This window comes from Ornithorhynchus anatinus, chromosome 9, assembly GCF_004115215.2.
Source record: "Ornithorhynchus anatinus isolate Pmale09 chromosome 9, mOrnAna1.pri.v4, whole genome shotgun sequence".
NCBI classification, from domain to species: Eukaryota; Metazoa; Chordata; class Mammalia; order Monotremata; family Ornithorhynchidae; genus Ornithorhynchus; species Ornithorhynchus anatinus.
The window spans coordinates 16,239,478-16,261,264 of record NC_041736.1 but is presented as its reverse complement, the minus strand read 5'-3'; the positions used below and the strand labels follow the sequence as shown (position 1 = coordinate 16,261,264).

The following is a 21,787-nucleotide window of genomic DNA, read 5'->3' as shown; positions in this document are numbered from 1 at the left end:
TCAGAAATAAGAACCCCTACAGTCTCAGTTATATGATTTCCATTTGGACCTTAAAAATGCCTAACTAATATGTTAACCAACCTGGTAAAAGTTCTTACTGAGAATTTTTGGTACTATACTAAACTATCAAATTATCAATTCCTTTGAACCATCCTGCAGCAGTAAATTTTTCAAACATCTCCTGTGGTATTGAATTCAGCACTTAGGCCACTTGATTTGTGCAGGAGTGTTCCCTGGGATGGTTTTATGTTTTACATTTGCTGGGATGCACTTTCATCCTGAGATACCTTTTTGGGTTGTTTTACTTTGCAAGGGAAGGTAGTTGACATATTTTTCTCCTTGCCTACCATATTCCCTTGAATGCTTTAATTTAAGCCTTTTACTTTATTTTAATTTATTCAGACAAGACTTCTGTTCTCCAAACTCTTAGTCCCTTGCCCTTTTCACTAGGGCAGATCTCTTAATTGAATGTCCAAGAGGAAGGGGCATCGCAGGGCATGCAATAAGTACTAATTCAAGTGTACACCACCTATTCCTTAATTTTTAAAATGGAATTTGTTAAGCAATTACTATGTACCAGACACTCTACTAAGCGCTGGGACAGACACTAGCTAATCAGGTTGGACACAGTCCATGTCCCACATGGGGCTCACTGTCTTAAACCCCATTTTACAGATGAAGCAACTGAGGCACAGACAAATGAAGTGACTTTCCTAAGGTCACACTGCAGACAAGAGGTGGAGCTGGGATTAGAACCCAGCTTGGAGTTCCCAGGCCTGGGCTCTATCCATTAAGCCATGATGCCTCTTCCTCCTTCCGGTAACCTATCTTAGTGTCTGTATCCTTTGTTAGATTGCAATCTCCTTGAGGGCAGGAATCATATATACTAATTCTATTGCATTCTCCCAAGCACTTAATAAAGTGCTCTGCACAGAGTTGGGACTCAAATTTTGCTATTAATCAACTGATTGATTGAAGGGAAAGTGGACAACACTGTGGTGGGTCAGGTCCCAATCTGGGCTAGGCCATAGACAGTGGTGTGGCCATAGTTTTCTGACCATCCTTTGCAAACTCATAGTTTCTGACACTACAGCTTGAAAAACACTTCATCTACCTATCTAACTTCATTGCTTTTCACCAATACGTCCATCTCTGTTTAAGGGATGAGGGAAATGGTGTGATTACCTACTTTAGCACGGGGACAGCTTCTGTAACACTTCTTTACCCTTGTTCCTTCTGATGCGGTAAGGTACTTACCTTCATGCGCCCAGCACTAACTTGTGGTGGCAAAGACCTGGATGCTGCAGTGACTCTTGCTCTTGTCTGAGCCAAGTTACCTGATTAAAGAGACAAAAGACATAAATTGAAGGAAAAGTTCCTGCAAGATCTGCTTGGGTTTTTCACTGATTCTCCCTGAGGAAATGAGAAAGCGGTTTGTGAGAACACCACTAACACACACTGATCTTAATCCAGCTCCGCCTCACAACCCCTTCCCCACCCCCCCACCCCAGCCGTTAAAGTTAAAATAACTGACAGCAGGAGAAAGGAAAGAAACACCAGGGTGTAGCCGCCACACAGGAAAAAGAGATCTGAGTCTGTAAATAAGGCGGAAATGTAGCGCAGGTTTTAGACTTTCAAGGGTGATGATGGGATAGGGAAGGAAAACAGCTGCAGCAGTACAATCACCATAAAGGGATAAACCACCCCACTGTTAGTGATCAGTTTTCCACGACCTGCTCAAATTTGTATAGGGAAAGAAGTGCAGAAACAGAGTCAACAAGCATGAAATCTCATCAACTCTGGGATGTGCTCACATTGCTCTTCTTCTTTCACGAACTAATGAAAGATGAGAAATGATAAGACAATCTCCTTATGACCTTTTGACCCACTCAGACCTGCCTAATGCCCCGCTGCATTGGTCTTTGAGGATTTTTAAAGAAGGTTAGGCTTCTCCGGCCTCACCACCCTGCATCTCCCAGGCTCAAGAACAGCAAGATAGATGACTGAATGACTAATAACAGTGCATGTCTCTTTAAAAGGGCAGCGAGCTTGCTGTCATCTGATTCCAGTGCAGAAGTTGCCTGACAATCCTTTTAAAACATTAAGTCCTCAGTGAAGAGAAGGGAAATGACTGGGATTGTGCATGTGCAAGACACTCTGTAGATTTCAAAGTTTTAGCAAGTCTAGCACAAGATGTCCAAATGTTTTCTCTGGCTATATCTTCAGAGGCTAAACTGTGATTAATAGCACTGAAAGAACCCTTTGAAGCAGGATTGGTGACATCAAAGTCCTAATCCATGGGTGGCAGGATTTTTATAATGAGTGGGAAGCATTTTAACACATTTCAAAGGATTTACAGCATGAATAAACAATAGACCTCTGCAGATGTACCCCACACACCTTTTAGAAACATAACATATAAAGAAGTTTCCATTTTCATTTAAATTTAAATAAAGTGTTCACACTGCTTTCAAATGTTAAGTGTCCCGTTTGCATCGATACTAGAGCAGGCTATTTTCTCAAGGGATGGTTCATTGCTTCAAATGCCCTTCTGAGCTTCCTTTAACTGTACCCTCTAAAAAAACGTAAGAAAGGAGAAAAGAGAAGTTAAAAAGCATTCCCTAGAAATGGTACTACCAGAGAACTCTGCAAAGTTACAGGTCTGTGCATTCTAGCCTGAATTACTGGCATTCTCCAAGTTCCTAATTTGGAGAGCAAGAAAATCAGAGAAAGGAAATCACAAACTGCCCGAGGACATTTGAAATCATTCTAGGAAATAAGGAGATTTCCTTCTTTGGAGCAGTCAAAACATTTTCAAGATTTATTCCCCTTCATTCTCAGCATTTACCTCACCCTCCTTATCAGGATGGTGCTGGGGCAGAGAAGGAAAAAAAAATCCTAAACTAAACGAGGGCAAATGAAGAGAACTTTTGGAACACAACCATCTCTTCTCAGTTTTCAGGACTTGTTTCAGGTTGGATGGGAAACTGAATAATCAAGTTTCTTAACGTTAATACAGTGCTAACACTCTAGTAAAACATCTTCCAAGAAAACCATTAATGAGCTAATACCAAGAAACTTGGAGCCACCAAATTCTGCAAAATATAGATATTGTTGTAATCAATACAATAAACATCCCCCATTTCATCCATCCCCCAAAAGTGTTGAAATTGTGCAATGTGATACAAACATTGAGTGTGATGTTTGTATCAACATGGAAATGCTGTCATATCACAGTCTATTAGAATACAGATAGTTCTAAACTGACACACTGCAATGTATTTTTCCAAAAATGCCAGACCATATGATAATGCCTAGACACAGTGTAATATTTGCAAAAACTATCTGTAAGGCATCATCTCCTTCACATGTCTACAAAAATTTGGCTTTAATTTGCCACTGTAGCACCATCCTAAGTAAATAAAACCAACTCCATAATAAAAGTGAGTTCATGTAAATTTGGAAGTCAGCCAAAGAAAATGCCTACAAAATATGATAAAGTTACAGCAGTAAGCATCTTGAAGCTGAGTTATAGGAAGTCTGTGCTCTGTCATCCTTAAGTTTTCTTACCTCAAAAAGGACTATTAGGGAATTGTTTAGTGAGGAAGGCACTCCAAGGTTTGTGTTGCTTATTTTAAAAATTCTGAGGAGAAGGAGATGATGAAGTTACCACCCTTTATGTTAAGGCTCCTTTTTTGCTTCAGAGTGGAAATTCATTTGAATGAGTAGGGGTTAGGGCGGGGGTTTGGACTTTTAATTTTTCTTTGGCGTGGGGGGGGTGCCTACCAGCTGTATTTTGTATCCTCCCAAGTGTTCTGCAAAAAGTAAGCACTTGGTAAATATAATTCATTGATTGACTGATTTGGGACAAACTTGGGGTAGAGCAAGAAGGAAAGAGGACATTGAACATTAAAGGGGAGGAGGAAAAGGGGGTGAGAAACAGGGAGAGGGAGACGAAAAGGAGGAAGGGGAGGAAGAAAAGGAAAGAAGTAGAGGGAAGAAAAAGAGGGGGCAAGGGGAAGATAGTGAGCTCTTGATATTAGGTCTCCTTACATTGCATATTACTCAGTAAAATACAGCATTCTGTGCTCAGTGAATGAATTTACTCTCCTTGCCATATTGTTGCCATCTCACTCTTCTCTGCCTCGTGTTCCTCCGGCACTTCTACTGCTTAGCTTATGCTCACCAGACAAAGGGGCTGGGCATCCCCCAACTCCAGGGTGCACAAGGATGAGCCAAATGGAGCTTCTGTGTCCTTTCCCAACCTAGCGCCATGATTGCCACCCACCTACTGCTGTCCATCAAAAAGCAACAGCGATGCTGAAGACTGGCAAGTTGAGTTGAAGCCACTGCAGTTCATGCTGCAGCAAGCAGCAGCAGCAGGCAGCAGTCAACAGCGACTTTGGCTCAGTTGTCCAATCCTTGGCCTTGATGCTGCTGCATATGATGACAGCAAAAAGGAGGGCAGTGACACCATGGAGGGAAGGGGGGCAGCAGCTAGATGGCTAATCTCCTAGGGCATTGGGCCTGGATGGGAGAGTAGCCTCTGGCCCAGGGTCCTAAACCCTGGTGTTGAGGATCAGAATAATGATGATGGTATTTGTTAAGCGCTTACTATGTGCCAAACACAGTTCCAAGCACTGAGGTAGATATAAGGTAATCAGGTGGTCCCATGAGGGGCTCACAGTAAATCGCCATTTTACAGATGAGGTAATTGAGGCCCAGAAAAGTTAAGTGGCTTGCCCGAGGGTACACAGCAGACAAGTAGCAGAGCCGGGATTAGAACCCATGTCCTCTGACTCCCACGCACGTGCTATTTCCAATAAGCCACGCCGCTTCTCAGACCAGAACCCAGAGGTCCTGGAACTGGGGTGGATGCTGAGAGTGGGGCAAGAGGTGGAGCTGACAAGTTCACCTCCGGCCCCTTTCCTGCTGCTCCAGCTGCGTGCCGGCCCAAAAAGCTGTGGAGTGAAGCTCCCTTTGCACCTGTGGCATTGGCATTTATGGACTATGATCTGAGGAGGGGCAAGGGCATCTAACTTTACCTCACAAACCTCTAGTTGACCACCAAAAATGGAAACAATCTTCCATTTAACTTTTACTAGTGAAAATGGAGACCTAATTGAAATCTAACATAAGAACTGCCCCCCAATTTCTTAAAGCTAACATAAGGAAACCACCCCCCCATTTTTTTATAGCTTTGTTATAATTTTTCATTTGGACTTCCTTTGGCATTGTCAGGGAATTTCTGGGTAATTACTACCTGGAGAATCTTTGTTTCAGGCAAAGAGAAACAAATGTTTTCATTGGATTTTTCTGGCTGAATATAAAACTAGAGCTTTAAAGATTTGTGATCTGGTGGTCTCAAAACACGGGAGTTTAAAAAAAGCAGAAACTCCCTCCCCCTTCCCTAAGCCATTAAGATTAACAAACACCACCAAAGCCCTACAAACATCCCTCCACCTAATAATCAGACTGTTTCACAGGAAGCAGAAAGGTTTCTATTCCCTGCTCAGTAAACATCAGGGGCTCAGCTCTGCATTTTACCTTCATTCCCAGGGCCATTTATTGCTTTATTCACCCAAAATAATTACACTTTACTTCACATTATGAAGGGCATTATTAGTTGAAGATCTGGAGTTTTTAGAGACTATCTCAGCTGATCATAACTGCTCCCATCTTACCCAGAAATAATAATTGTGTTATTTGTTAAGCACTTACTGTGTTTCAGGCACTGAAAAGAAATAAATATTTAGGGTGAAGACAGGTTGGGGCATTCTAACTAGGCTGCTTTCCACACAGTGCCTACCCAGAGAAGAAATTACATGACATCTGTGTGAACTGATGCATGTTCACCAGGAACAATGAGCATATACACTGCAAATACCCACATCCACCTAGGTAAACTTGAAGTTACATAGAGGGAAATGAAAGTCCTACGATTGGAAAGAGTGATTTGTAGACCTGTTGGAGCCCATATGTCCTACAGTAAAAGATACAAGAGGGATGTGTCTTTCAGAGTGGCCATAATTATTTGTGAATGCCTTTAGTCACAGCATACATAAAAGCACAACATAACTAAGCACAACTGAAAGGTTTCTAGCTTTGCAGATTCACAGGGCTGGAGGGATCTGCAAAAGGTCAGCTAGAGAGTCCATTTCAGGCAGAACATGGTCTCCCTCATTCTCTTAAACCTCAGAAAAGGGCATTGTAAAAACTATCATTCCATACCTTTCCTGGTACTCTGGTGTGGAAGCTAAGATGGAAAAGTGTGAAAGGTTGATTTCCCCCCTGCGACTTTCATTCCAAGTCCAAAAAGGGTTCATTCTCTTCATAGTATTTCAACCTAAAATCTAAAAGTGTGGAATTGAGCCTGACTTTTTGAAAAAGGTAATCTAAACTTTTCTACCTGAGAAAAAAGTCAAGTTTGGTTTGGTGCAGTGTTTATGGAAATCAATTCCCACAACCCCAGTTCTTAATGAACATAATATAAATGTTGTTTTGGGGAAGTAATCTTTTTTCCATAATAATCACGATAATTCAAGTACAATTAATTTTGGTTTTAATGCCAATTTTGTAGGGCAAGTTTTCTCTCCATCCCAGGTAACAGCCCAGCTGTGGTTTAACAAGTGATATCCGGTTCTCCCATCCTCTGATGCTAGTTTCTCTGAACTACAGGAACTATATCCTACTCAGATTCCAGGAATGCAGGGGTGGAGAGGATGACTGGGAGGAGCAAAGGTGTAGTGGAGAAGAATGTTTTTAACCCTGGGGATGAGTCCAATTCCCTTCACAACTCATCCCCAACTTCAAGGGACCCAGGCCTTGAAGTGTGCAAATGTTTCATTTTGAGCACTGGGGACCTCCAAGGGGTGGAGGGCAGGTTGGGGAAAAACCAAGAGAAAGACAAACACAGACACATACATCCACACACAGCTGGGAGGTGAGGGAAGGTGGATAAGTAGGTATACACAATATACCTTCTTGACTATAAGCTCATTGTGAGCTGGGAATGTGTCTGTCATATCGTTATATTGAACTCTCCCAAATACTTAGTATAACTAATCCCTACCATCCTGAGCAGATCACCCATTAGTCACCTTTAATACATATGTATATCAATGCATTTATTCATTGTTTTCTGCTTACTTTTCTTTCAAGTTGAATCTGTTTTCCTTTTTGTCCTCAGTGCATGTGTATAGTCTGTGTCTGCCTGACCTTCCCCTTAGATGGTGAGTGCCTTGACAGCAGGGTGTGGGACTTGTACTTTAAGCTTCCAAGCTCTGGTAGGTGCTCAATAAACACTGTAAACGATGGTAATAATTCCCTGCTGAGGTTGAGGCCAGGGCAGAGTAGCAAGCAGCCAGGAGTCTGGGAGGGGTAGTTCAGGAACCCCTAAAAGCTTTGGGGATAAAGTTAATGGCTACATCCCCACAGTTCCAATGTCATGAGGGTGATGACTACTACTACCCTACAGAACTGGGGCCCCTAGGCACTGGCAACCCAGTTTTTTGGCCTGAAGGTGAATTAAAAACAACCCACTCAGAGAGCATGATAACTAGAAACTTTAGCACTCCAGGTAATCTGAACCCTAATGTAACTTAATCTTACTGAACACTGAAAGGTTATGATTGTGCCATTTTCCACCCCCCTAGACTGTGAACCCTGGAAAGCTGCTCTCTTACATGGACCTGATCTCCAGACATCCTGGAATCCGAGTGCATCCAAATCCATCCTAGTATAGATGGGGAGAAATGGAATTTACTATCTTTTAAAGTATCTTAAAAATGTCTTGCAAACATTATTTTCTCTTTTTTCCCAAATATGCAGTTGCACTTTGCAGCTGTACCCTGAAGGTGAAAACATGGAGCATGGGAACATTCAGAGATTTAGCCAAAGTCATGGGAGTGGACAGAGAAGTACTGATAGTTTAGCACTTTCGCCCACTATCGCCATGACAAAAAAAACTCAATAGTACATCCTGCTGATGGTAGGATACTGCCTTAATTTTATAAATATCTTTTTAGCTTCAAGCACACATTGATGAAATTATTGTTACTGTATTTGTTAAATGTTTACTATGTGTCACTTAACAAATACAGTAATAATAATTTCATCAGATCAGACACAGTCCCTCACTCCCATGGGAACTCACATTCCAAGAAATCTCACCATCAGCAAAATTGTTTTTAAACACAAAGGACAATTACATATTCATACATGTGTATGAGCTGAAACATGTTTGGTGAGGGGAGATATTGGGCTTTAGAGGATCCTGCTAAACTCCTTGTGGGCAGGGATTGTGTGTTCTGTTGTACCCTCCCAAGTGCTTAGAATAGTGCCTGCACTCAGTAGCACTAAAATACTATTGACTGATGAGTGACAGTTCAGTTGACGCTTAATTTTCCAGAGATCGATGGACCACAGTTGTTTTAACCCTTCCTCAATCCTACGGCTTATTATTCATTAGAATTCTCACCTCACAGCTCATTCTTCTCCACATGAAACTTGATGATCAGTTTTCTTGCAGGTTACTGACAGTTCGGGAAACAGCATGGTCTAGTGGAAAGAGCATCGGCCTGAGAGTCGAGGGCCTGGGTTTTAATCCCAGTTCTGCCACTTGTCTGCTGTGTGACCTTGTGCAAGTCACTTAACTTCTCTGTGCTCACTTAACTTCTCTATGCATCAGTTACCTCATCTGTAAAATGAGGATTAAGACTGTGAGCCCATGAGGGACATGGACTGTGTCCAACCTTATTATCTTGTATCCACCCCAGGGATTAGTACAGTGTCTGGCACTACAGTAAGTTTTGCTTTACATATATCATTAAAAAAAATTCCACATAGTGTGTGAGGGAGATAGGTGAGATGCAAGATGGGAAAATGGTATCTGGGGGTCCTATGGGGTTAGTGCTTAGAGTCACCTTCAGGCAAGTGTTGGGAACCAGGAGTTTTGGTTGGAGGGTGGGAGTCAAACAGTAGCTGAAGGTCAGTAATACCATTCTAGATGATTATGGTTTAGTATTTGCTTGTCCCTGAGCCATGGATTGTAGATTTGTGTGAGGATTCTAACTAATAGCTAAAATTAGATTTTTAGGTTATTCAAGAGTTTTAAATTTCCCTGTCCTCAGTGCTCTGACATAACCAAGATGTGGCTGTGCAGCACTCTGCTGGGTTTTATTACTTATGTTATTAATTCTTAATGGCTTCTTGATCATGGGTAGAAATTGGACTTGAAAATCAATACCAAATCAAATAATATGACTAAGAATGATTTTTAAAAAGGCTAAAATGAGTTGAACTGAATTCTTCTACCTTTAATGGTGCCTGAGCATTCTCCAGCTCTCCATCTGAGTGGTTTTAACTAGCTTAGTAAGGTTGGGTGGGTGGCGGGGGGGAAAGAAAGGGGGTTGGGACTTAAAGTCATAATGTATTTCCATCCTCATTTTCAACCGGAGAAGCACAGCTTCCTAATGGAAAGAGCACAGGCCTGGGTTCTAATCCCGGTTCTGCCACTTGTCTGCTGGATCACCCTGTGCAAGTCACTTAACTTCTCTGTTACCTCCGTTCCTCATTTGTTCTTCTTCCTACTTAGACTGGGAGCCCCATGTGGGACTAATCGTGTATCTACCCCAGTGCTTAGTGCAGTGCTTAGCCCATAGTAAGTGCTTAACAAATACCACAGTTATCATTATGTCCTCAGCTGTGCTACTAATTTGAATATAACCACTTTATAAGTCTTTTCCTCTGATCTGGCTCAGTAAACAATTACATTTTCACAAGCACTGTCTTTTTCTTTTTTAACCTCCTCTACAGACATATAGCATTGTCACATATCAAGTGCAGGGCTGGGTTGAAGACTGCATTATATATGGTTGCTGCATATATTGGGATGTTGGGATTATGCAGTTGGCTCCCTTGGGAGTGGTGGCCTTTGGGTCTTACCAGACTGAGCCCCCAGTGCCATAGCAGAATGGCCTACATGGAATGTAGTTAGTTAGTGGGTTGCCCTGGCCACCGGCAACACCCTAGGTGAAGCCATAGTACAACAGCAAACCAGAAGCAGGCATAGTCCAGATGAGAAGAGGCCCCAAACTCACTCCTAGGATGCTGGGGTGCCTGAAGGCAGCCAGACTTCAGTGGCAACAGTGCCCACAAGCACCAAGGCCTTGGAAGTAAGGTTAGGACCGGGTCTAGTTTGACCCTGCTGACTTTGAGTTTGGTAGCCACTCTGTTGCTGCTCCAAAGCCAGGATCAACTGGGATGGCCTGGAAGGTCTTGGTAGGTTACCAAGTTGAGCTAAGCTGCCTCCCTGATTCTGGCCTGGGATCTATTGTCAGTCGTATTTTCAGAGTGCTTACTATGTGCAGAGTACTGTACTAAGCGCTTGGGAGAGTACAAGAGAACAATAAATAGACAGAAACCCTGCCCATAAGGAGCTTACAGTCTAGAGGGGGAGATAGACATTAATGTAAATATGGGGATCCATGGTGGCTGGTGGCTATCCAGGCCTCAGCCAGAACTCCAACTTCCCTCCTACAACTCCCCTGCTGCCCCATACCAAAACTGTTCAGAGATCCCATACAGCTAAGTCTTCACCTTCAGGAGTTAGTACTACCAAGTGTATCTTATCTAAGGGCCAATTATCCAGGTGGCTTGCTTTTCGCACTTCCCCTTCCTTTTGCCCCTTCACTACTTCTTACATAAGGGGAGGGAGTGGAGGTTAAATTAGCCCCCACTACTTCTCATCCTCTGATTAAAAGTTCTGGTGGGGAAGGAGCTTGACCTTATGATGGACTTTTGGGATCATGTGTGAATTTAAATTGTTCATGCCTTTCTGAAACTTGGAAAATTGAGACCTAGCTGGACAATCAAGATCACACTTACTAGAAGGAAAATCATGGGATTGCACAAGTTGCCAACTGTTCTCTTAAAAACTGTTTTTCTGAGGAGAAGCAGCTAAGGTAGACTGTATCCAAATAGGAGTTGAAATCAGAGCACAATAGCACCACCACCATACAAAACACTGCAATGAATACAGGAACACATTTTGAGAATTTTGCTCTAAATTCATTTTCCACTTTTTCCACTTGTTACTGTACACTACCACCTAATGTACACCAGACAATTTGAAACTGTAAGCAAATTATTCCAAAGCAAACCCATAGTCACCACTGAAGTTGTTGGAACACTCTGAAAGTCCAACATACTAAATTATTTATCTGACCTACATAAAACTAAATGTTTTATATTTCTTAATATTTTAATGTATTTATTTTGTAGGGGAGGTTTCCGCGGATTATGGAAGCTGGATAGTGGTGAACTCAGAAGGGGATGGGGGAAAAAAGGGAGGGAAGGAAAGGATGGTGATGCTATGGTTTGGGGGGGTCAATTCAGGGTCAATTGGGGACTTTCCCCACAGTGATTTTCCACTGGGAAATGACCAAGAAATAAGTTTGCATTCTCAAAAAAGCATGTAGCTCCACAGGCTCACCCACTTCTCTATTTCACATAACCTCTCATCTGTCTCTGTTCCCCAAGGAGTCAGAGACACTCTCTGGTGTCATAAAATCCTTAGGTGACATAGGGGCTGTAGCCTCCTTAGGTCTATAAGTGGAGAAGGGTATCCACTTTTTTCACCCCCATAATCTTTTGGTTTGGACTCCCAGCTTCAATCATCCCAGGCCTCCAGCAAGAGCTGAGAGATTCCGAAAGTTTCAAGCAAGAAAAAGAGGATTTCCTGCCATTCTTAAGCCCCATCCTCAACCTGAATTTCTCAAGTTTCTAATTCAGTGCCCTACACCAAATGGATTGGTGTTCAATAAATGTTGCTACTAATATTATATGCTCTTTCCACAAAAGTCCTGACTTTTTGTTTTTGCCCCTGTATTCAAAATGAAAAGTCGGTATCTATGCTGAATATTGAAGTTCAAGGATCCTTTTTTTTTTTAATCAAAGTTCATAACTGACATTGTTCTTCATCAACATGCAAAGAGATTTACATAATACCCATTCATGTTTCCCAACAACCCCTGATTAAAGGATAAATTAGTTGGCAGGTAGGGATGACAGGTCCACTCATGGAAAAGAAACCATTCCTTTACACTTTTTACAGAAAAACCTGATGAATTTACACAAATACAATAACAAAAGTAAAGCTGCTGCCAGGCTTATTAATTAGTGATACCAAAATGCTCATTTTTTAAAATGGTATTTGTTAAGCACTTGCTATGAGCCAGGCACTTTACTAAGCACTGGGTAGATACAATCAAATCAGGTTGGATACAGTCCATGTCCCCCAGGCATGTCCCATGGTCTTAATTCCCATTTAAGAGATGTGAGGCCCAGAAAAATTAAGTGACTTGCTCAAGATCACAGAGCAGACAAGTGGCAGAGCTGGGATTAGAACCCAGGTCCTTCTGACTTCCAGGCCTACACTCTATCCACTAGGCCACGCTTCTTTTCAGTTCTATAATGGTAGGGCTATGTTTCTGATGTGTCCTGCACTAAGGAAAACTTGCATTATTGTATGCGTGCCTTGATCAGTCCCTGGGCATGCATACAACCATTTTTTTCTGACATTATTGTTGGAAGCACAGTCCCCAATTCCCCAGAACTGTTCTCTCCAAAAGGGGTAGTGAAAACACATGTTATGGAACAACTGAGGGTATTTAAATATTGGTGTCTGTTTAAAAGGAAAATAATACAATAAATCACCATGAGATTTTGGTCAAAGATTTTTGCCTTAGGTCATAGCGTGAATTCCTCTGTGGCCATAAGGTTACTGAATTTTAGTGCCAGTATTTCCAACAACACTCTTTAACTTCCAGAAAGCCTTCGAAGTTTACTTTGGCTGAGTCAATGGTATTTATTGAGCACTTACTTTATGCAGAGCACTGAACTAACTGCTTGGGAACAGTACAATCCAACAGAGTTGTCTGACATCTGCCCTCAACAAACTAATTCCACCTTTCTCCCTCTTCTCCTCAACCTTCGAGGTATTTTAACTGCCTTGAATAGGGTTATTAATGCCCATCTCAATTTAGCATTAGAAAAAGGCATAGATGTAAACAATCTCCAGTTTGTTAGCACAAGGTGCTTATTTGCTGAATAGAATACATTAGTCGGAATGGTGTTTATTACTGGATATGACACACTGTACTAAATGCTTAGGAAAGTACAACAAAATCACATTCCTGTCTAAATGAAGCTTACAAATTAATAACAGGATAAGACAGTATTTCAGAAATTAGGCATTTATATTGGTGTACATTAAAAAATTCTCCCACAATCCCCAATACTATCTCCCACATGCTTCTACTCAGCCTCTGCATCCTCTATAACAAGGGTACTGATCCTCTCAAAGTACATGGGTGTGGTCAAAGAGACTAATGCACAATCCTGAGGGCATGCACAGACTACCTTTGATCACTCTGATGCTAGTGGTGCTGGGTAAATCAGGAGAGAAGGTAGATGAGTTTTTATTTTCAAGGAAGTGGGAGGGATTGTGTGACCATTATCTTTATGCTTATTTCCACTTATCACGGTATTACATTTGTGTATATAATTAGAAAATAATTTAACATGTCAAAAATATTGAAAGTTTTTTTTTAATCTACCAGCTGCTTGCTGTTACCAAGCAGCAGCCTGGCCCAGTGGATAGAGCATGGACCCGGAAGCCAGAAGGACCTGGGTTCTATCCTGGCTCTGCCACTTTTCTGCTGTGTGACCCTGGGAAAGTCACTTAACTTCTCCATTCTTCAGTTACCTCATGTGTAAAATGGGATTGAGACTGTGAGCCGCATGTGGGACATTGTCTGTGTCCAACCTAATTAGCTTGTAATTACCCCAGATCTTAGTACAGTGCCTGGCACATAGTAAGCACTTAACAAATACTATTTTAAAAAAAGGGTTTTTCACAGCCTACCATGTTTGTACCAACAAAGCAAACTCTCCTCAATTTTTACAGGTTGAAGATTACAGAGTTTCCCCGTAGTGGAGAAGAATCACAGTATTATGGGGAAACAGAGGCCACAGAAAAATTTCTGAAAAGAAGGTGGGCAAACACAAACTACTAAATCAAACTCTCTCTCCTTCTTTCCTTCCCCCTCTCCCTACTCTATCTGCCCCAAATCCAAAGTTCAGTTAAGCTTCACTTAATTTAGTTTACTGATGTCCCACATCTGCAATCCAGTAAAGTTCACAATTGTTACGTTGCCCAGCTGTGGTTTAAAGCCTCTTTGCACACAACACACTGGCAGCAAAGCAAAAACGATTAACTTTTATATGCTTTTAACATATGGGCCAGACAGTTAGAAGCAGGAAAAGCCTCTTGTGTTTTAAAGGGAAAATATAGTTTCTATTAACTTGACCCAAATTCTTGGAAAAATGTTAAGTTTTGATCCATCTCTAAGTAGAGAGATTATAATTATAATGGCTTTGTTTCTAATTCATTTCATTTAAAGTGCCTGCAGTTATCTTTTAGAAGTAAAAAAACGGCCTGACAAATAAAGTCCCATTAAAAATAGATTTTATAGCTGAATGAATTAATAAACTGTAAATGGCTTTTGAGTCCTTCTCTTCAATATGAGTTGTGGAATGAAAAGGAAAGAACCTTTAATCTTAAATGGAAACATATTTCAGTGAAGAGCTAGGATGTCAGCCAAGGGAATTAGTTTGCTTTTCCTTTATTTTTGACCATTTGATAAAACAAGAGTTGCTGCAATTGTTGATTTTTGACACTGATGCTACAGAGAAACAAAATGGCACAAAATGAAATTGCTACTTGAACATAAAAATTGGTATGTACATTTTAAAATTATAGAAACTAAATGAGCTTGGGGGAAGATACTGGGCATACTTTACAGAAGATAAAACAATAGTAAGACAATAAATGAATTCTTTAGAAGTTATTTTAAAACCTCTTTAAAAACAAGTTTTATTGCAGCTTTACATTTCTACTTATTAATATTTTTTAATTTTTTCTTTATTTTAAAAGGGCCAATCACCTATGCTTTGTGGGGGGAGGTAAAAAAACCTAAATATTAATCACCTCTTTTTCTGCTTGTGTAGAAATAGCAGAACTGACGGTGCATTCACAATAAAGGCCAAAATAATCATTTCTTTACAGAGAGTGTTGGACACTGAGGCCAAGAATGGAAACTTCTGCAGACCTTCCGGGCCTTTATCAGAGCTCTTTTAGTTCTGGAGTGTGCAGGTATGCATGTGTATGTACTTGCCCGTGTATGTTTGTGTGCAAGCGTGAGTCGATGCATGTGAGTGTGTGCATGTGTTTTTTGGCTTTTTCAATGGGCTGGAAGAATTCAGGGCTTGGGAGGGTCAATCCCTGATCTTCTTCATAGCCTAGAAATAACAGAGGCACCATATAAATAATGATGGCATTTTTAAGTGCTTACTATGTGCAAAGCACTGTTATTTGTACTGCACAGACTTGGAAATGTTAAATAAAGACACCATACAAAGCCTTTTTAGACATCTGCAGAACCGACAGCATGCCTCTGGAGGAAGCCTGGAGCCTCAATTTTGTCCATAGCCATTGCATTCCCCTCCCAGGTGCCCCTGAGCGTGGGCACCATATTTGAGCCTTGGAACTCGGCTGAAAAAGTGAAGGTGGAGGGAAGCTGGTGCTTAAAATGACACCACTGGACATAAAAACACCTGGGACAGAGCAGCTGAAAATTGGACTACTGGGTGTTTAGCTGAACAAACAGCCAATCTAGCAAGGAGTAGGTGTTGCTGCTCCTAAGACCCTGTTTCTCTGAAGCATGTCCTCCCCTTTGCAAAGCAGAGTGAAAACACGGGATGATATTGCATACTCTCCCCAATTTGCCCCTCAGTCTTCCTGGCCCTGTTTGGCTGGCTGCAGGCTTTCTTATATTCACACCTCAATTTCCAATACCCTTTAGTCGTCTTCCCCTCCTCCCCAAATGAATCCTTTCTGAAAGTGAAATTCCCCAAAACTAAGCAGGTCAGGGACTTCAATCAATCCATCAGTTGTATTTGTCGAGCACTTACTGTATGCAGAGCACTGTACTAAGCTCCTGGGAGAGGGCTATTTAACAGACACATTCCCTGTCCATGAGCCTCAAGAAAGAGATCCCACAGTAAAATGACTTGAAACATTCAGAGACTGGCAGAAGAAAACTGCAGGTGGAATTTTAAAGTGAAAAGGAGGATCTAAGCTACTTAAACTCTAGAAAGCTGAAAGCCAACATTTCAGAAACTGGAATTAATGCCCTGGTCAGTGAGAATGGATCAATCGACGCCTGCAGCCTGGAAACCTGAAAAGGCGAAACCCAGACTTGCACCAGTGAAGGGCAAAACACTGTCAACAAGGGAGGTGCCAAAGATGCGTGGAGTTTTTCTGGGGCTGTTGGTTGATGTGCCCATAACAGGCAGCTTTTGTGTGCGCCACATGCCTGATTCAGAAGCCGAGAGCATCAACAGACACTTTGTTTACCTGAGGAAAAGGAGATAATGCCTGGTTTGCCCTTCCCCAGTGAGACCAGGCTGGCACTGCACTGGGGTAGCTAGGCAGTATCCAACCTCTCCTCTAGTCAGTGGAAGCTGGCTCAGTTCCTCTAGTAACCCCAAGAGCAACAGTGTGTGGGGATTGCTGCCTCAATCGGCTGCATCGGGGAGTGTTTGTTCTACCTCTTCTTTTTCCCCTTCAAGTCTGTCTCTCTGATCCACAAGCCACTTCCCATGGTGGTGCCTCAATGACAATTTCTGTACACTTCAAAATCTGAGAAGTCAAAATAATTGCCCACTTCTGGTCTATAGTATCATGCTTTGTTTGGAGAAGAGGGGCCTTGATGGGTAAACTTAGCTGCACAGTTAGTTACAGGTCACACTTCAGTTACTTGCTTGCTATGTTTGCTTATAGAAAGCCTCTTGGGGGGGATCCAACAATCAATGCTGATGCAATATTTAACTGCAATAATGTACTCTATTGTTTTTTGATCTGTCAATGGACATCAGTTGAAAGAATATTAATGTTCTGAGTCCTGAGTCCAGGTCTCCTGGAGCTATTCCTCTAGGAGTTTTAAAGTTCTAATGTTCAGTCTGGTGAATTCAGTCTGATTCTGACACTGAAGACATCAACCACTGAAACTAAGGAGTCACAGTGCTTCTGATAAGGTAAACAGTTCTGCCAGCATCTTAACTCCATGCTGTAACTCTCACACTCACATTGCTAGTTCCTGCCAGTTCCTTCTTTTATTTTTAATGGTATTTGTTAAGTGCTATGTGCCAGGAACTGTACTAAGCACTGGGGTAGCTACAAGCTCATCAGGTATGACACAGTCCAAGTCCCACATGGGGCTCAGAGTCTTAATCCCTCTTTTACAGATGAGGTAACTGAGGCACAGAGAAGTGAAGTGACTTGCCCTAGGTCACAAAGGAGACAAGTGGCAGAGTTGAGACTAGATCCCAGGTCTTCTGACTTCCAGACCCGTGCTCTTTCCACTAGACTACACTGCTTCTCTGCAACATTTCTTGCATCTGTCCCTTCCCCTCCAGCTATATGGCTATCCTGGCTTTTTACATATCTGCTTTGTTTATCTACTACTCCCAGGCTCACTCTATTCCTTCTTCCCGAACCCACTGTTTTAACTGTACTTTTAATAATTGAGCAGTCTATTCTATGACCAGATCTACCCTGATTTGATTTAAATTCCCCATTTTTCATAAGACCTCAAAAGCAGAAGACCCAACAAGAAAAGGGGGTGCAACCAAGAAGGAAGGTCAGATTAAAGCCTCCGGTGTTGATGGCAAGACAGATGGGCAGGACCAAAGATTTCTTACTTTACCACAGAAATCAATCTGTAGGTGAAGCTTTATGTCTGCAAAATATCAAGGATCGGGGAGATAGGTACAGCTTACCTGCAGGAGAGAAGCTCTATTTTGCTCAGTAGACCTCCTCTGAATTCAGGGAGCAAAAGATATTTTAGACAGGAGAGATAAGTGGGGTCTTGGTGGGTAATAATAATACTAATGATGGCATTTGTTAAGCGCTTACTATGTGCCAAGCACTCTTCTAAACGCTGGGTTGGGGTAGTTACAAGGTAATGAGGTTGTCCCATATGGGGCTCAAAGACAATTGCCATTTTACAGATGAGGGAACTGAGGCATAGAGAAGTGAAGTGACTTGCCCAAAGTCACACAGCTGAGAAGTGGTGGAGCTAGAATTAGAGTCCACGTCCTCTGACTCCCAAGATCATGCTGTTTCCACCAAGCCATGCTGCTTACAAGTGAGACCTGCATCTCATTAAGGTAAAAAAGAAAAGAACATTTAAGACGAAGAATCTGGCTTTTTCAAACGGTCCCCAAAATGTCCTGATCCCTGGACACTAAAGTTTCCTTATCCCACCTGGCTCTCAGGAGCTGATGGCCCATCAGCCTCCACCCATTACTGAGACTCAGTAGGTCCTAAATGCTCACTGGAACCCTTGTCACATCAGCAGATCTTGCCAGATGCATTTGCTGATCTAGTAGCATGAGAGGCAGTCCCAAATGGAGAAGGGAAACTTCAATTGTGAAGCACTTTGGACAAAACGTACCCCACATTCAGAATAGACCCAACCAGCTGTTTCATCACTGATGGCACTACAGAGACTAGAGAAACAAGGACACTAGGGACAACAGTCACTTCTTGCCCCAGTCAAAGATGCTAAAGGGCTTTGGACCAGGAAAGAAAGACAGAATTCACACTTCACTTAATTAACTTTTAAATTTCAGCTCAAGCATCTTCTTCCACTGAACAGCGAACAAGGATCCTCAATAGCTAATTTGGCTCGAACCAAAAAAAAAAAAAAGAAACCACCCACTAAGTTCCCCTTGATCTGTAGCAAAGCCAAACTTTACTTAATCCTCAGAGGAGTTTCTGATATTTCATTTCTCCAGCCTCCTCAACCTGACTTTTAGGCTTCTCTGGTAGAATGGTAGAAATGTCATTAGAGGTTTTAAAGTGCTGCAGTGCAGCTGCAGGGGAGCAGGGGGTGCAGACACTTGAGGCTGGGAGGTGGGGGTGGGCCTGCTCCCATCAGCCCATCCCCTCTGGAAAATTGGCCAGATGGGCAGCCATTCTAAAATAGACAGCTGGGAGGAAGAAAGTGACAAGATGATGTGCCTTGGTTCCAAGTTACACAAAATAGAACCAGGAGGGTGAAGAAAGGTGAGGCTCTAAAGGAAGCAGGGTCTGTGTCATAGGCACAGAAATGCCAAGGCACGATCTCACTTTCCAAAGCCCAAACTGAGAACCAAAACCTAGAAGGCAAAAGATCTCAGAAGGGGTTGTACTTTTCGGTTTCTTTCTAAACCACCCTTCTTACTTCGATATTTCTTAAGTTTAAGGGTAACGGAAAGAACTGCTAAGATGCAATCCCTTTTCAGGGTTTGAAAAGCCTTGGGTGAAGACTCCTGGTCTTCACATCTCAGACTTTCACACAAATACCATTCAGCAAACTCTACTCCCTTTCTATATAGGAAATGTTGCTGCATTTGAATTTGCGCAGCAGAAGACGAAAGGTGACTTGGCACATGAAAAAGGAAACAGTAAAAGAGAGACAGAGTCCAGCTGCTAACACTTACCTGCTCACCCCTGAGAATCCTGGAAATCAGAGCATGCCCAAGAGATGTGCGTTTCCACCACAGGCTGAACTTTCTGCACCAGCAGAAAGAAACCACTCAGCCGGCTGCATAAATTCAGGAGGAGCCATGTCTCTTTATGACCCCATGTCTCATGAAATCATTCTCCATTTCTTTAACCTTTTCAGTACTCTGGGATGGGCAGGATGTAAGGGGATCAGAAAGATACCATCTGGAATCAAAGTCTATAACTACACATTACAGTGTTTCTTCAAGAGGCTGTGGTCTTCCTGTCAGCTCTAAAATGGACACACTGGCCTTATGCCCAAGATTTAGTGCCTCACTCCATCTTACTGGTATCTTCCTCTTGGGGAAATATTACATACCAGTCACCACTGAATGGCAGGTTTACAGAAGAGAAGAGAGCAGGAGAAGTTTATAGCTGTGCATTTGGTCAAACCAGAAGACAGAAAAGCACAGGGCTGATGGTCGGAGTTTGGGGGGACTCCAAATAACCTGGGTGGATACTGCCACGCTAAAGTTGTGGCATGTGATAAAAGGTTGGGTAGGAGAAAATAACGGCATCCCTACCTCACTGCTGGGAGAAAGGGGAAGGTGGATAAGGAAGGCTAAGTGTCCACAAGGAGCTAGAGTAAAAGGTACAATTTTCTACCTCTATCAATACTTCCCAATCATTGAACCAGCAGGCATTGTCACCACTCACTGGAGAAGTTGGGAGTAGAAAATGGGAATGGAAGGGGGAGGTGAGTGCATAGATGAGGGGGGGTCATTGGTCAGGGTACACAAAAACCAGCACTACTCCTTCCCATAGTTGTTCCTGTGGGAAAAGTGCTGGGGAGAAAGACATGTGAGAACACAAGTGTAAAGAGTTTTAAAAGCAATTCTGAGGTAAGTACCAAGTCATTTGTCACTTGTTATCAGCAGCTTTGACTCTTCTCAAAATATAGTTTGTCTTGGCTTTCATTTCATTCCGAGACTGATTAAGATCTGACCATGCCCAATTCATATGTTTCCAAGATCAATTACCTGGATTGTTTGAAAGCTGAGGTTTATGAAATTCTGAAGGAAAAGATCAGCAAGTTCCAAATTAGCATTTACTCAGAGCAATAAGAAAACTTCCTCAGGTTTTGGGTTAAATGCTAGTGAGCTCAATTGGTGGTGTTAAGGCTGCTCAACCTGGTAAAGCTCTTGAAATATATTATTTCAGGAAGATCAGGAAATTTAGAGCTGTATTAAATACTTCGGACTTTTGTGATTATTTTGAATTTAACTGGGAAAAGCAATCGAATAATGATTTTATAAGTTTAACAAGGAGCTCAATAAAATTTTAATTTTCTGACCCTACTGCAACTTCATCCAAATCCCATTTATGTTATGACTTTCAAAAAAATGACAATTGTGTCTACCAACTCTGCTGTACTGTACTTTCTTAAGAATTTATTACAGTACTCTAAACACAATAAATACCATTCATTGATTGATTGATTGACTGGCACAGATGGGTGACAATGGTTTGAATTGATGTCTGGAAAAGGGCTAAAGCTCAGGCTGTGTGCCTTCACACACTGCACACAAGAGTAATTTATCTTTAAAACAGATTGATTTGAAAGAGATTAATTAAGTGGGGGTACTTGGGACACACTGTAAAAGCAGCCATTGTTGAGCCTTTTCCAGTGCCAAACTGATAGACTTAAATGGTAAAAGTGAATATGTAAAACTACACCTTAAAATAATTACAAATTCCTGAAACAACAATTGGCAATTTCAACAAAAATCTGCCTCCTTTCAATCAGATAATTTACTATACCCATTCTGAAAGTTTCATTTATGGGAGTGTTCTTAAAATCTAGAAGTTCATCATGTAGTCTCAATATGTAGACTATGCCAAAGGTTCCAAATTGAGGCATGAGGTTGAAAGATCTCTATAATGTCTTAATCAAAACAAAAACTTTTAGTTTATGGTGAAGAGAAAAAGAACTCTTTAAAAAATAAATTGCAGTTTTAATTTTATAATGCTAATTTATGCTTTTAAATATGACAAAAATGAAGTTAACTGGTTGGAGGGAAACTGCTTCACCTAACATGAGACTGAGGAATAATAAACTGACTGGCTAAAAAATAATTTTTAAAAAAACTTTCTTTCCTGTCTTACATTTTT

General features: G+C 41.7%; 1 protein-coding gene across 1 annotated transcript in view; it reads right to left on the bottom strand.

Annotated features, from left to right (window-relative positions):
* Nucleotides 1-21,787, bottom strand: part of MYO3B (myosin IIIB) — a 262,024-nt gene that overhangs the window by 117,061 nt on the left and 123,176 nt on the right. The window contains exon 21 of the mRNA XM_039913176.1: nucleotides 1,258-1,337. Within this exon, the coding sequence (XP_039769110.1) occupies nucleotides 1,258-1,337 (80 nt within the window). The remainder of the gene's footprint in view (nucleotides 1-1,257; nucleotides 1,338-21,787) is intronic.